This window comes from Monodelphis domestica, chromosome 8 (assembly GCF_027887165.1).
Source record: "Monodelphis domestica isolate mMonDom1 chromosome 8, mMonDom1.pri, whole genome shotgun sequence".
NCBI lineage: Eukaryota > Metazoa > Chordata > Mammalia > Didelphimorphia > Didelphidae > Monodelphis > Monodelphis domestica.
The window spans coordinates 240218539-240235996 of NC_077234.1; the positions used below are offsets into that span (position 1 = coordinate 240218539).

At 34.1% G+C, this 17458-nt stretch overlaps 1 protein-coding gene across 5 annotated transcripts in view; it reads right to left on the bottom strand.

Moving 5' to 3' along the window:
- The window catches only part of SCML2 (Scm polycomb group protein like 2), a 157812-nt gene that overhangs the window by 96400 nt on the left and 43954 nt on the right, over positions 1-17458 (bottom strand). For all 5 annotated transcript variants that reach the window (XM_007500826.3, XM_016424760.2, XM_007500827.3 and 2 more), the window contains 3 exons: positions 8485-8555; positions 7635-7869; positions 3522-3610 (listed from right to left, as the gene is read on the bottom strand). In XM_007500826.3, coding sequence (XP_007500888.1) covers positions 3522-3610; positions 7635-7869; positions 8485-8555 — 395 coding nt within the window. The remainder of the gene's footprint in view (positions 1-3521; positions 3611-7634; positions 7870-8484; positions 8556-17458) is intronic.

Genomic DNA, 17458 nt, shown 5'->3' on the forward strand with positions numbered 1-17458 from the left:
TAATCCCTATTAGTACAATATATTAGTCAAAACCCCCTAAATTTACCCCTTACATGGGAAACAGTATTGAATATCTATTGTGGTTCTTATAAATTGGTTTATATCTGAGAAGACCAAAGAAAAACCTGGTCTTTGGTCTAACTTGATTCTTGTTGACACTCAACCAGCTAGCCTTTGTTATTTTATAATTTGAAGGCAAAGTTAAGATTTATAAGGATAATAGTGGTAGGTTTTATTTAGATAGTATAAATTTGGGTTAGTCAGATCAAGGAAGATTGGTGTAGCCTGTGAAACACAGGAGAAGCAGTTCCTTATGGAATCTGGGAGTTTATTTGGGTAGATTTATAATCCCTTAGAATTAGAAATCCTTTATTTATCCTTATATATTTCAATAAATATGTCATATTTATAATAAGTCTCTTCAGCGTCCTTGCACCTGGCCCTGAAGGGAAGTTCATATTTGAGCTTCACTTCATCACTGAGGACACTTTTGATTACATCTAACAAAAGTATCTGAACAGTTTGAACCTGATTGGTGAGCTGAACAGTTTTTAACCTATATTGGAACAGTTTTTCCATCTAAATATTTTATTTTATAGCTCATCATAATTTATTTTTACAACATTTAAGTTGATAGGATAGATAACCTCTTCATATTTCTCTACTTTGTTTCCTTTCCATTTTGTATATATTTGTAAATAAATTTCTGACTCAAGAAGTAATAAATACTGGCAGCCACATAATTTCATATAATCATTGTCCAACCATTAATTTTAACCTTTATAGTTATGAGTCTGGGTGGTGGTGTATGCCCTTAACAATAACAGGGAGGTTGGAAGAGGGGAATAGTTTGTGGGGAGAGGTAGTGAGTTCAGTTTTGGACATCCAGTTCAAGATGCCTAACAGGTAGTGGGAAATAAAAACTAGAAACCTGCTGGCGATTCTTAAAATTACTCCATTGTCTTTTCAGGGGATCTTGAAAATATTATTATTTGCCTTTACCATCTTCAGGGATTTCACTTCATTTTTCTTTGTTGCTGAGGTCATTTGTGTATTGAGACAACCATTTTCTTTAAGTTTGTCTTCCTTTGTCAGTTTTTTTCTGTCTTTATGTGTAACTCAGCTAATTTGTTTATGGTGTCCTTGCAGTAAAAATGTTTCTTGGCATCAATCCTTTCCCTTTTAGAGGTTTAAGAAATTTTGTCCTACCTCCCAAACGCATTTCCTGTTCTTTGTTCTCTGAACACACTGTGGTTAAACAAGATCTCTGATGTTAGATGTGTGAAGGTGACCTCACGACATAATCACAATGTGACTATAATAAGGCAACCCCAAAAGGTAATCGAAGTTGGGCCTTCACCATCCTCCAAAGACTTGAGCTTCTAACCCTAAATTCTTCAGTTACTGGTTGACTTTAGGGTAAAGTAGATCATAAAAGGGGCTAGGAAAAGGATATTCTAATACAATACCAAGGGGAAAGTCTGAGAATCCTTTGTGACTATGTCTTCTCCTTCATCCAACTCACAAATTGTGTTTCCTTTAGTATAGTATTAAAAAATAGGCATACACTAGTGAGTCCTACCCTTATTTTATAACCTCCCACAGATTCCATACTCCTCTACTTTGGGTACCTTCTCTTCCTCTTGAACCTCTGGAGTAGTTCTGATTCAGTTACCTTTAATTCATGAATAATGTCTTACAACATACTATGACATTTAGGCTCTGTCCTCTTCCATTATTCTCACCCTTACTAAATGACCAGGCTACTCCTTTTTCTAGTTGTGTAATCAAATAGAAATGATAATGATGCCTTTCTGATGTCTAAGAATCTTGGAGTTGGAAAAGAAAAAGAAAAAAGAGAAAGACCAACTAGTATAGATAATTTAAATAAAAATCTATACTCTAGCATTCCCAGCTTTATTTGAAATCTTCCAGAGAGAGAAACCTACTCTTGGGTGATTAATTGTTGTGGGGGGTTTCCCCCTCATGTCCAAATCTGTATCTCTACAAATTTCATACACTACTTCTAGGCATCCTCACTAGGACCAAGTAGAAGTCATTTATTCATTCTTATCTATAAAAATTGTTGGTAATGTGTTGAAGTCAACTAATACAAACTACATATCTTTTTGTTGCACTTTAATTAATATGAAATTTTGGTTCTTTGGAGAATTAAATGATGCATGTCAGTGGAATTCAATAATCCACTGGATAGCCCAGTGGATTGAGAGCCAGGTCTAGAGATAGGAGGGATCTTCAGTTCAAATCTGAACTAAGACACTTTCTTACTGTGGTGACCCTGGGAAAGTCACTTAACCTCAATGCCTAGTCCTTACTGTTCTTCTTTTTTGGAACCAATACACAGTATTGATTCCAAGATGGAAGGTAAAGTTCAAAAATAATAATTACTATTCAAACAGTATCACTCAGAGAATATTGGGGTTAAAAACACATTCACCTGTATTAAGGGTCATCAAAAAGCATGATAACCTTTCCCAAATGCAATCAATCCATTTCTCTTTCTTTTCAATTCTTACCCTAACTTATGATGCATCTGCAGTATCATTCCAAGACACACGCACCACTGTTAATATTCAAGAGGATGTCCATCCCACTATATATCCATGATGTGAAGACTCTTCATCTATTTGTGCTTATTCTTTTTTTTTCCCTAGATGGATTGCTAAAATGATATCTTTTGTATGGCCCTTTAATGGCCCAACATTTGAAGCAATCAGCATAATGACGCCATAAATAAGAGCATTTGGTAACCTTTGCCCCCTATAGAGAATTTCCCTTCCATTTAGACTGTGCACAGGATAATCTCTATGTCACTGGACAACAACATCTGGGGAAAACATTGCTCCAGAAGATACAAAAATGACTTGAAGTTCACAATTTCACCAGTAATGAAAAAGATAACTATTTCTTCACAACCCTGAAAGCATTGTGTTTCATTACTTTTAATTATTTCTGCCAATTTGGTAGTTATAAAGTATCTTGAGGGTCAAGTAGTTTTTCCAGTGCTTACTGAGAATTCACATTTCATCATACTACATTTCATTTTCTTCTCTTTTTTCAATTTAAAAACTCTTCCACAAAACAACTAAATGGAAAAATGTTTTATAAAATTATAATGTAAGATCTATATCAGATTGCTTGTTGTCTTGGGGAGAGCAAGGAAGGAGGATAAGAAGGGAAAGAAGTTAGAACTGAAAATTTTAAAAAGAAGAATGTTAACTGTTTTTAAATGTAATGGGAAAATATAAAATATTATTTTAAAAAATAAAGACAATTCACATTTCTCCTTTGTAAATTATCTATTCCTACCTACAGTTTAGCTGTCAAATCCAAAGAGAGTAAGTTGTCAATTATATTCTGGCCAATTTTATAACGTACCATTCCAGTTAAAAGTAATTTAAAATAATATTTTTACTATTTCATATTAGAGAAAACAACTCAGCATTTCATTAAATAGTAAAATAATGGAAGCTTGTTTCCTGGGAAGTATTTCTTCTTACCTTCTTAAAGAATGTTGCAGGTGCCATTTCAGCTCCATTTAATGTTCTTAAGAGGAACATTGGCCAAGATGATGCATTCATTTGAAATCCTATTTAATATAAATAATGAAGTTTTAATTTTAAAAAATTACAGTGTGAGAATTTTCAACAAGTGTACAAAAGTGACAAAAGTGTCAATAATAAAAGTGCTTCATTATCCTTCTTAGAAGTATAAACATCCTACCCAGAGAATGAATGTATTTTGCTGGCACTCATAATTATATTGGTACAATGATCTGTGACTACAGTGAAAACAAATAACAAAAGCCATTCTTTAGAGTCAAGTTGAACCACAAGACTTATAAGGTAATAAATGCAGGCTTTGTGCCCCATTCCTCCTGAAGAACAACTTCCCTCACACCCCCTCCCATCCCCCAAATCTCTTAACAGCTGCAATGGAGCAGTAATAGTAAAAGTAACAGCTGTGTAAAATTTTTTTAAACTTCTTTCAGCACTATCATCAGGATCTCTCTCTCATATTCCCACTAACTTAACCTAATTGCTTGTAGCTCTCTCTCCTCTGAGGAAAAATCTGTTCCAATTCTTGTAAGGTCTTCTTCAACAGCCCCTAAAGGTGATTAGCTACTTTTAGAAATCAAAGCCAGATGCTAGCCATAAAAGATTTAAGAGGTGCTCCTCGTTTTAATTATGGTTTATTTTAAAAGCCTGGGCCTCCCTCTATCACCTAAAATGTAAGTGTAAAAGTTACTCATGGTACCCATTTCACTACTGATGAGGCACAGCAGCTTTGACCTGCATTCCATGGCTGACCTGGGCCAGTTTGCTCCCACCTTAGGCCACCTAGTGACTTCATTGCTCCTAGGGGGTGGGAAGTGCAATATTAATGCTCAGCTTAGTGCAGAAATTCACCCAACAGGCATAGGTCCCTGTAGGTAAGAAGTGAACTCAAGTGACAAAAGCTTTAGCTTCCTAGTAGCTGGAAATATAGGTGTGCCACATTGTGCTTGACTAAGGATCTTTCTTAGCAAACTTTCAACCTAATAATGGCATCTTCAGAAACTGGCACAGCCTTAAAGCTTCTGTTGTTTTTTTAGGAGATGATCAGTTTCCCCTTCGCAGCTGTCTATCTTGATGCACATACAAAACATCTCAGTATCTTCACTAAGAGAGACAGGCAGATGAAATGCTTATAAGTAAATCTGAAGGGGGGAAGGGGCGTGGGGGGCGGCTAAAAATTTAATCAAAAAAACTATGTACGAAATAATACTTTACCAAAACTTGGTTGGGGAGAAAAAGTATACCCATGAAGAAATGTGAAAGGAACATGTGATTTCTAATCAAGAAGTGTTTATCTAGGGGGCAGATGGATGGTTTAGTGGATTGAGAGCCAGGCCTACAGATGGGAGGGTCTTCAGTTCAAATCTGAACTCAAGACACTTCCTAGCTATGTGACCCTGGGGGCAACTCACTTAACCCCCCCACTGCCTAGCCCTTGCTGCTCTCTTCTGTCTTAGAACCAATTATTAGATTCGTAGAACACGGTATTGATTCTAAGAAAGAAGGTAAAAGTTAAAAAAAAATTTATCTAACATAGAATATATAAATAATGTGTATAAGTGTGTACACATACACATATAAAATACTAAGTTGTTCTAATTAGGTCTCATACTTATCATTTGATCAACAAAATTGAATTTCCCGATTTTGTGGCTCACTTTTCCTTCCTTCTACTCTATCCTTTTATTATTTTAATGTAACTTCAAAAATAATTAAGTTGTCCTTTACTAATAAAGTTCAATGGAACTGTAAATTAACTATGTGCAGAAACCAAAAAGACAAAGTGATAAAACTTAAAAATGAAAAAAATAAAGAGAAAAAGTGAAGTTTTCTGCAAAATTTAATCCTGAAAAATTCAAGGCAGATACATATGAGGATCACATAATTAAAAATTAACAGAAATTTCACTAAAACTATCTGAAGATATCTGAATTTTCACTATTAAAAAAACCATAGATGATCACAAGAGACATTAATCTATAATTCCAAAGCAAAAACCTAAGGGTCTGGCATATAGAATTTCCACAATAAATACTTGCTGACAGACTGGTTCATAATCTAAAGTGGGTAATTAAATGTGATTAAGACCTCATTCCAAGGCACCTAGGTGGCAGTGGATAGATAGCCTGGCTTCAGACACTTCCTAGCTGTGTGACCCTGAGCAAGTCATTTATTCTCATTCTCCTAGCCCTTACCCTTCTATCCTAGAGTTGTTACAAAGACAATAAAGGTTAAAAAATAATACCACATTCAACTGCAATTCTGTATATTTCTTACAAAGATTTTTACAAATGAATGTACCTCATATAAATATATATTACCCACAGGAGGGGGGAAATCCAACATATGAATATTTTTAATTTAAAATATTTTTTAGAAAAACAAATAAAAAAATAAAAAATTTTAAAATGTATTTACTTCTGAAAATAAACTTTCAGACTAGAAAAGTGACAAAATGAGATGCATACTCTACCCTTCAGAGGAAAACAGAAACAAAACTAAAACTCTCCTCTAAATATATTCTGCAGTAAAATGAGTAGGGATAACAATGTAGAGCAAGAGAAGTAGAAAGATAAGAGACAAGATTCTAAAGGTATCAAACTTAAAATTTTAGAAAATTCAGCAATGAGAGAGAATTAACTGCCTATTTATACCTGACTTCCAAATATCAAGTAAAAACTGAGAACATGTCATTTCTCCCAGGCTACATAAAGCTAATTAAATTAATTAATTCACCAATATTTTCAAGAGTACAGTCTACCTTTCAAGCTTTTTTTAACAATAATGGCTGCTCACATTTATGTACTATTTTATAGTTTAGAAAACACTTCTCACAACAGTCCATGAAGTAGATAGTGCATAAGAGAAAAAAATTTGTTTAAGTCATACAATTCATACATCTTAAAGAAGACCTAAACTTAATGCTATTCAACTCCAAATGCTATTTCTAATACCAACAGTGTTTCTCCACATGAAAAGAAACTTCCTCCCCAAATTGGAGCAGATTCATAAGACTAAGAACACATTTTATATTTTAAAATGATTTGTAAAAAAAGTACATTAACATCTGCTCCTCCTTCAATGACTTCTCATAAATTTTTTATGACTGGGCCTTCTAACTCCAAGTAACAATGCTCCTCAAAATGGTTTAGTTCTGAAGTTTAAAGTGAAGTTTGGCATCAGACATCATCAAACACCATCAGGCATCAGACTTTCTCCTGTGCCCACAAACATAACCAACCTCTCCATACCACCTGGTTCTGACTTGAGAGTAAATTTTAATGGACAGCAGGGAGTTCGCCCTTTTCCCCTAGGTAGTGATGTGGTCCCAGTACGTGTCTGTATATTTGGTTAAAAAAAAAATGTAGATTCTAATCGAATTACTTACTATCTCTAAGAGGGGGTAGGGAAGGGAAGAAGGGAGACAATTTGGATCTCATAATTTCAGAAAACATATATGGAAAATTGTATGTAATTGGGAAAATAAAACATCTTTGACAAAAATGTGTAGAATGGGTGCTGTCCTTGAGTGGGTAAACTATGCATATATGCCTATAGGATTAACTTTCCATCAATGTGGATATTCTAATAGATTGTAAATCCTTCTACACCTCAAGATTAAGTATCCCAGAGATACTATATCCCAAAAACATCTTCCCAAAAAGTCATTAACAATTGGGCAACCTGATGATGAGCCATTCTAAACCTAACTGAAATATTTGTAACATGACAGATACAAAAGTTTACTAGGCTCAGAAACCTTTCCAAATTAGTTAACAGTTGCCTAAAACCCCAGAGCCAATACATTCCGCAAAAAACTACTGTAGTAACAGCAAACATTGCCTGAATTTTAGAGCTCCAATATTGAATTTAACTGCATGGTATAATAATAGTATTGTATATTATTATTCTGCTAACCTATCATCATTTATCTTTTCCTCATACAAATTTGTGAAGCTTCCTAGGGATATTGTAGATATAAAAAATAAAATCAATCCCAAATTATTTTATTAAGTATCAAACTAAAAGGAATAAAGTGAAACATTTTCTCCTTACCCAGAGGAGGCTGAAGCATGCCCCCTTTCTTTTCACAAGTTCCAATAGGCTGTATGTCTGAGGAATCTACAAGTCTCCAAAAGTCATTTTTATTGTCACTACCATCCAGTCGCAATCGTAATCTGGCACCAGTAATTCCAATGACTGTGGCAATACACACAGAGGTGACATTTCGTGGGTCACGTGCTTCCAATTTCATGCCAATTTTAAACTCATTAGTAGGTGGAATCTTGGACTACATACATTAAACAAAAAAAGACGTTTATTAAAATGTACATTGTATACAGAGAAAATATATATTTGTTACCACATTGCTTAGGCATATTTTTTTCAAAATAGAGCTTTAACTATATTCCACATATTAAGAATATAGAAAATAAAACAACAGGTCTGCTATTAAACTGAAAATGGTCACCCCCAAGCCACTTCAACAAATATGCTAATAATATGGATATACATCAATTTGTTGTTTCATGTGTTCAAAGACATAAATGTTGCCCACTAATGGATATCATCTTAAATCCCTTTAAGTTTAAACCTCCTAGACTGATGGAACAACACGGTCCCTGAGGCATTCTAAAATGCCAAGTAAGTGATGCTAACTATGGCACAAAATTCTCCAAGCCTTCTTACATTGTAAATATGCCAATTACTAGTGAAAACACTGTCAATTATTTGGTGAATTATTTTTTATCTTACTACCAAGAAAAGTCACAGTTATCAGAAATTGTTACTAAAAGTGGCTCCTCCCCTAAAATAAAAAAGCCCTTCTGTGCAGTTAATAACATAGTAATTCTATGACATTTTATAGTTCTACATTACATAAAAGAGTTTTATGACAATATACTACCTGTCTGAAACACTGTGATGGAGCAGCTAAAGATTCAGTCTCTCTCAAGTAACTGTCCCAGTTAAAATGTTCTAGAAAAAAAGTAAAAATTCTTTAGAACAGACAATACTTGAAAAACATTCTGGAATAAAACACATACAAAATGTTTCACTAAAATACATAAAACAAACATTTTTTCTTAATGACTTCTCAATTCCTACTCTGAAGCTTCCTTGTGGAATGGAGGTGGAGGAACCCAAAGGCTTTGCCAACAGAAATTAAAACACTACAGATTCCATCAATGAAATTAGAGTTAGAATATACCCAATGCTGGTTTAAAAAAACAACAACAACAACAACCTATCAAGATTTATCATGAGCTCATGCAAAATGAAGTAATCAGAACCAAGAAAACAATGTATACAGTAACAGAAATGCCCTAATGATAATCTGTATAAGATTTAGCTATTCCAATTAATAAAAGATTCAGGATAATTCCCAAGGATTCATGATGAAAATATTATCAAACTACAAAAAAGTGATGGACTCTAAAATTGCAGTATATATTTTTTCTTATCTTCTTCTTGCTTTTTGTGGAAATTATTTTCATGAATTCACATACATAACAGATGTCACATTTATTGCCTTCTTAATGGGTGGGAAAGAAAGGGAGAGCAAAATCTGAACCTGAAAATTAAAATCAAAAATAAAATAAAAGAATATCCTGAATGCTAAAATGATATGAATAAGTAGTTTCCAAGGGAAGAAATCCAAACTATTACCAATCATATGAAAAAATGCATAAAATAATTAACAATTAAAGAAACTCATGCCTACCAGTAAAAGTTTACAAAAAAGAATTAGAACAAATACTGAAGAGGCTGCAGGAAAAGAGATAAATTAATTCACAATTTCTGGAACTGTAAACTGCTACAGGTATTCAGAAAATTTGTTAATATGCCCTAAAAGTTATTAAACTGTACATACTTTCTGACACAGTGACACCACTACTTAGGCATAAACCCCAAAGAAATCAAAGAAAGGAGAAAAAGATCCAAATATAAAAATATTTCTTTACCCTTTCTTTTTTCTTTTTTTTACCTAGTGGCAAAGAATTGGAAACCAAGAGGGTATTTGTTAACTGGGGAATAGCTAAACAGAGTATAAATGTATTACACAATAAGAAATGATACTTTTCAAGAAAGATGAGATTTTGGTGAAGGAGAAAGATACAGGATAACAATTTTTACTATAAAAATAATACTTGAATAACTTGAAAATTAATAACTTGGGACTTTTATCAATGCAATGGCAAACTATCATTAGACTCCATAAGAGATGATGAATACAATTCACCTCCTAAACAGAAAAATTATAAGACTAATACAGAGAATAAAATACATTTTAGGACATAGCTAGTATAAGCATCTGTTTTGCCTGATTCTATATTTCTTGTAAGAGTTGTGATTTCCTTTTTATTCTGACAACAGTCAAATCTCAGAATTAAAAAATAATAATATTCCTTCAAACTGTGGGCCAGTAAACTTGGCTTCTGTTCAAATTACAGAAAATATTTTTGAAACATTTTAAAGGAGACAGACTTAATGAAAAAATTCCCAGCCTTGTAATTAGGAAGTCTTAGGTTCAATCCTGGCTTTGACACTTGAAGTTTATGTCACCATGAACAACATTTATCTTCTCATTGCTCCAGGTTACTCTCTAAAACTATTAGACAGTAGCTGCCTATCTATATTATTAAAGTGAGTTTCCTCCAACAGTCAAGTCGTAGGTCCTTTCTAAAAATCTCCCAAATCCAAAAAATTTAAAGGAATCACTTGAAAATATTTCAAAAAGAAGCAGTTATCATTAAAAGCAAGACGTCATGAAGAACAAGCCAAACCAGACCAATTTGATTTTCCTTCTGACAAGACTACAAAGTTGACTAATGAGGGGAATATCATAGATAATATAACAAAATTTTAGGAAAGCTTTTGATAAAATCTCTTTTATATATCATAGATAATATAACAAAATTTTAGGAAAGCTTTTGATAAAATCTCTTTTATATGTGTAAATTACAGAAAAGATGGTGAGATAGGTTAGATTGTGTTAAGTGGATTCACGACTGACTGAAGAAATGATTCTCTTTAATGAGTCATTGTCAGTTTTGAAGGAGCACTTTAATGAGGGCTGCAGGCGTTGGTCTATGGAGTTGTACTAACTCATTTTTATCGATGTTTGAATGAAAGCATAGCTCAATCAACTTATATTAAATTCCTACTATGTGGGGACAGCTGGGTAGCTCAGTGGATTGAGAGCCAGGCCTAGAGACAGGAGGTCCTAGGTTCAAATCTGGCCTCAGACACTTCCTAGCTGTGTGACCCTGGCACCTAGCCCTTACCACTCTTCTGCCTTGGAGCCAATACACAGTATTGACTTCAAGACGGATGGTAAGGGTTTAACAAAAAAAATTCCTACTATGTGTCCAGCACTGTTCTAGGTAATGGAGATAAAAATACAGGAAGTGATGAAGATCCCTGCTACTAAGAAGCTTAAATGCAATTGAATATATGTACATATAACATATAAAAAGTAAACACAAATACAAAATCATAAAATAAAAGATTGTTTGGGAGGTATGGCATTAGCAAATGAGATGAGGAAAAACTCCACATAGAAGATGATTCTCAAGTTCTAGCTCAGAGGGAGACATCTTATGAGATTAAGGTGAAAAGAAAATACATTACACTCATAGGGAAAAGCTAGTTCAAAAGCAAAAATTTTAGCAAATAAGAGGGCCATCCATAAAGAATGGAGAAGGCTACTTTCGGGGGGGGGGGTGGAGCCAAGATGGTGGAGTAATCCAGAGCAGCTCTGTGCCACCATAAGAATCCTCTCTGACCAAGATTAAAATATTGCTGCTCTAAGGGTTAAAATTGGGGTTTTGACAAAATAAGAGACAAGCTTTTAATAAATTAAGTTTCAATGAGAATAGAGTTGTAAATTAATATTATCCCTTTAATCCAGAGAAAAGAAAACTTGTAGCAGCTTTTAACAATTAACAACTTAGTTTCATTAAAATAGATAGTAAAAGAATATAGTAAAGAAGAAAAAGACAGAAAAGAGGAAAGAGTAATTACTAATATTATATCCTATGAATATACCTAAAATTCCTAATACTCTAACTGTCTTCTGAGGACAGTTTCTTCGACCTGGCACAAACCAGGCATAATATAACCCTCTCTATCTCTAAATTATTCACTAACTACTTATCTCCCTAAAATAATGGGACAGCCACCACTCACTCATTCCTTCAAACAGTTTTCTATCGCAGCCCAACTGTCAGAAGTCAAATGGCAGCAGATCCTTGTCTATGGGAAAGACCTCTACTCTCTAGAGATCCCAGAGGAAAAAAGCCCTTTAAAGGCTTTTTAATCCCTACACATCTCTATGCTAAGAGGACCTCAATATCCCTCATTAACTTAAAAAAAACAAGAATTTAAAATATTGCTTCAAAATGAATACAGGGGTGAAATAACCAACCAGGAGAGAGTGAAACAACTTTCAAGAAAAGAAAAACCCAAAAGTAGGCAAAGGGCATCTGGGGCACTGGAATTAGAGGAGAGACTACCCAGCAAGAAAACTGTAGCAAGGAAGAGCAAGCCAAGAGTAAGCCACACCCCAGAACCCCACATCTTCTGTCCAATATTCAGGAACTTAAGTTCAAGCCAACATCCAGATGCTAACATCCTGCCTGGGAAAATAGTGGTACAAGCCAACCCATACCCCTTGAAATTTCAAACCTGTGAAGAAGTTCAGAGTCCCAGCCCAGGCAATTCTATGCTGAGTTTAGGATAAGAACTTAGTCCACACTTTTAAGTGGCTGATTGTATGAACTATTAAGCTCTGATCTTTTTTCCTAAGGTTCAGGGAAGCGCTCTATGACAGGACAAGGATAATCCAGGGTGTGCCTGATTGGACCAAATACACAGATCAAAAACTTGAGCCTAAGCCTAGGGCTGGAATTTGATCAGCCCCTGACCCAATCAAGATCAGAGTGAGATCAAAAGTTTACACCTAAGCCTAAAGCAAATCTTTAAGCTATCAGCATCTCTAAGGTCAAGTGAATCAGCAGGGGAAGGGGCTCTCAGAGCTCTCAACCCTCAGACCATCACATCATCCCACTAATATTACCTATAATTAGATAGGAAAAATGAATCAACAACCAAAAAATAAGCACCTAACTCTAAAGAATTTTCATGGAGACAAAGTGCAAGGAACAGACACAGAAGGAGACAGTGAAAGCAAATGAAACAACCCAAAGTCCAAAAGAAAAATATGGATTTAGACACCAATTATGGAAGAAATCAAAAAAGAATTCAAAACCAATTAAGAGAAGCAGGGGGGAAAGTATTCAAGAGAAATGAAAGTGATGCAAGAAAAAAGAGGCCAACTGAAAAAATAGAACCAAAATATGGCAGAGAAAGTCAGGCCTTAAAAATCAGAATTGACAATCCAGAAACTAATAATTTCAGAAGAAATCAAGGAACAATAAAGTAAAATCAAACCAATGAAAAAACAGAAAAACATAAAAATATATTATTAAAAAAACTGACCTATAAAATAGATCTAAGAGACAATTTAAGAATTATTGAACTACCTGAAAGCCATGAAAAAGAAAGAACTGGGGACAGCATATTACAAATACTTATCAAAGATAACTGCCCAAAGATCCTTGAACAAGAAAATAAAATTGAAATTGAAAGAATTTGCACATCATCTCCAGAAAGAAATGCACAAATGACAACTTCCAGGAATATAACATCTAAATCCAAGAGCCAAGGAAAAGATACTTCAAGCAACCAAAAAGAAACCATTCAAATACCAGAGAGCTTCAAACAGGATGACACAGGACCTAGCAGATTCTACATTAAAGGATTGAATGGCATGGAATATCATATTCAGGTTTACAACTGTAATATTTATTTGGGAAAAGAGATGGGGGAATTGGAAAAAACAGGGGATAATGGGAGGTTTGTAGCAGGGTATGGAGGAGTTGAGGGGAGAGAGGGAATATTGCTGCTGGTGAGGCAAAGGAGAGAGATGCCCCCTGCCAAGAGGAAGCAGCAGGGGTCCAATAAGGGCTGTTTGCCGTTGAATGACTGAACTGATGTTCAGCTCCCTCTATACATAGAAAAGATAGTCCACTTATCTGACTGCAAGTTCAAATAATATAAAGTTTAATAACCAGTTGGAATTGGAGAGATATCGGGAAGGAGGGACAAGGGAGGCCCCTAAATAAGGTTGGAGTTTTCCTCAGCTTTATGAGCTGAGGGCACAAGCCGGTGGTGGGTTTCTCCTACTCCCGTATACTCATATCTGTCCTCATTTGTCTAATTCAGAATCTTAGTAGTAGGCAGAAAGCAAACAAGAACAGTTCTAACCTTCAGAAGCCTGTGTCTTTGGGCTGAACAGAGTAGAAGTACTTCAATCCAGACTGGGCTGAATGAGCTCCTCCGTCCTCCAACACTAGGAAGGAAGTAAAGCCCAGCAGGAAGGAAATGCTAGTCACAAGACCCAACTACCACTCCGAGTTGCCCCTTCCCCCACAAACTGTCAGTCTTGTTTCCTTTCCACACAACCCAGAGTCACCTAACAAAACTGAGTAAATTCTTTCAGGAAAAATTGGACATTCAATAAGATGGAAGATTTCCAAGCATTCCTGAGGAATAAGCCAGACCTAAACAAACAAAAAAAAAATGTGAAGTCTAAACACAAGACACAAGAGAACCCTAAAAAAGTAAATAAGAAAGAGAAAATTTAAGGGACTCAGTGAGGCCAAAATGTTTATATGTGTACATGGAAGAAGGATTTCTGTAATTCTCAAAAAATACTCTTGGTAGTAGAGAAGATAGAAGGAATTTATTCAGAAAGAGAGTGGAGAAGTAAGCAGATTATGATATAATGTATATGATAAAATAATATATATTGTAAATGTGATGATATGGAACAATAAGTATGTACATGATATGTATGCATATGAAACATGTAAAAAAAGAGCTGAAAGAGAGGGTTGCTCTGAGATAAAAGGGAAGGCAGAGCTAGAATAGGGTAAATTATTTAACAGAGGCATGAAAAATCATTATGGAGAGGTGAGGATAAGGGTAGTCACAGGCAGTCCTTAAACTTTACTCTCAATGGAATTGGCTCAGAAAGGGTAAAACAAGAATACTCAGTGGGCTATAGAATTCTATTTTACCCTATTCAGTAGTGTAAAGAATTCTATCATCCCACAGAGAAGTAGAACAAGACAACGACAAGAGAAGAGTGAGGTTAACTGGAATAGGCAGTGGGGGGGGGGGGGTAAACAAAAAGCAAAATACTGATGAGGTGGAACAGAGAGAAAGGGAACAGAGCATGATTGAAAGGAGATAATAAGATGGAGAAAAAATAGAATGTAATCATAATGCTTAATGTGAATGGGATGAAGTGACCCATAAAACAGAAGCAGATAGAGTACATTAAAAACCAGAATCTTATATGTTATATAAAAAAAACACATTTGAGGCAGGGTGACACACATAGATTCAAGGTAAAAGTCTAGAGCAAAATTTATTATGCATCATCTAAAGTAAAAAAAAGCAAGAGTAGCAATCACACCAAACAAACACAAAATAGAAATTGATCTGATTAAAAGAGATAAGAAAGGAAATTACATATTGTTAAAGGGTACTATAACCAATGAAGTAATATCATTACTAAACATTTCTGAACCAAATTGTATGGCATCTAGATTTCTAAAGGAAAAATTGGAGGAAGTCAAAGAGGAAATAGATAGTAAGACCATACTAGTGGGGGATCTCAACCTTCTCCTTTCAGAACTAGATAAATCGAACCAAAAATTAAATGAGAAGTAAGGGAAGTGAAAGAAATACTAGAAAAATCAGAGTTAATAAATATCTGGCAAAAATTGAACTGGGATAAAAAGGAATATACCTTCTCAGTAGTACATGGTACATATAAAAACATCGACCCTGTACTTGAGCATAGAAATATTACCAACAAATGAAGACAAGCAGAAATAACAAATGCAATTTTTTTCAGATCACAATGCAATAAAAATTAACATTAACAAGGGTCTATGAAAAGGCAAATTTGAAATTAATTAAGAACTAAATAATCTAATTTCTTCAAAACTGGTAAGTCAAAAAAGAAATGATGGAAACAATTACAGACTTCATTAAAGAGAATGACAATGAGGAGACCACCTATAAAAACCCATGGGATGCAGCCAAAGCAGTTATCAAGTGAAAATTTATAACTGAAAAAGTGCCTATATCAACAAAATGGAGAGGGAGGAGATCAATGAATTGGGCTTGCAAACTTAAAAAATTAGAAAAAGAATAAATTGTAAATCCCCAAATGAAAACTAATATTGAAAGCCTAAAAACTAAAGGAGAAATTAATAAAATTGAAAGTAAAAGAACTATTGTACTAATAAATAAGACAAGGTGCTGATACTTTAAAGAAATAAATAAAATAGATAACATACTGGTTAATCTAATTTTTAAAAATGAAGAAAAGAAGCAAATTAACAATATCAAACATGAAAAGTGTGCTCTCCCCTCTAATGAAGACCAGATTCTGGTAATTATTAAGAATCATCTACTTAATTATATGGCAATAAAGATGACAATCTTTGGTGAAATGGGTAAATATTTACAAATATATAAATTGCCTAATTTAAAAAGAGGAAATAGAATGCTTAAATAATCACTACTCAGAAAAAGAAATTGAACAAGCCATCAAGTAACTTCCTAAGAAAAAATATCCAGGGCCAGATGGATTCCCAAGCGAATTCTATTAAAAATTTAATGAACAACTAATCTCAATACTATACAAGAATTATCTGACAAAATAAACAAAGGAGTCTTACCAAATTGTCTTTATGACACAAATATGGCAGATCAAAAATAGAGAAAAAAATCTCTCTTAATGAATATAGATGCAAAAATCTTGAATAAAATACTAGCACAAAGACCAAAGCAAGTCGTCACAAGGATTATCCACCACTATGATAAGGTGGGATTTTTACCAGGAATGCAAGGATGGTTTAATAATAGGAAAACCATCAAAATAGATGACCATATATATAATCAAAGCCAACAGAAATCACATAATTATCAATAGTTGTAGAAAAGGCCTTTGACAAAATACAAAACCCATTTTTATTGAAAACACTAGAAAGAATAGGAATAGAAGGGCCATTCCTCAAAATACTAAACAGTATATATTTAAAACCATCACCAAATATCATCTGCAATGGGGCCAAGTTAGAAACCTTTCCAATAAGATCAGGAGGGAAGCAAGGATGAACATTATCACCTGTATCATATAATATTGTTCTAGAAACACTGGTAGTATCAGTTAGATAAGAAAAAAAAATTTAAGGGATTAAAGTAGGCAACGAGGAATCTAAACTATTACTCTTTGCAGATGTTATGATGGCATATTAAAGAATCCTGGGAAATCACATAAAAAGCTAGTGGAAAAAAATCAACAATTTTAGCAAAGTTTCAGGGTACAGAATAAACCAACATGAATGATCAGCATTCCTACGTATTTCCAACACATCTTAGCAATAAGAGTTAGAAAGAGATATTCCATTTAAAATCACTTTAGAAATATAAAATATTTAGGAATCTATTTAAGACAAACACAGGAACTATGTGAACACAACTACAAAATACTTTCCACCCAATTACAACTAGATCTAAATAGTTGGAAAAACATTAATTGCTCATGGGTAGGATGAGTTAATATAATAAAAATAACAATTCTACCAAAATTGATCTACTTATTAAGTGCCATATCTATCAAACTACCAAAAATCATTTTTTTTAATTTTATAGTATTTTATTTGATCATTTCCATGCATTATTCATTAAAGACAAAGATCATTTTCTTTTCCTCCCTCCCACCCCCCCGTAGCCGA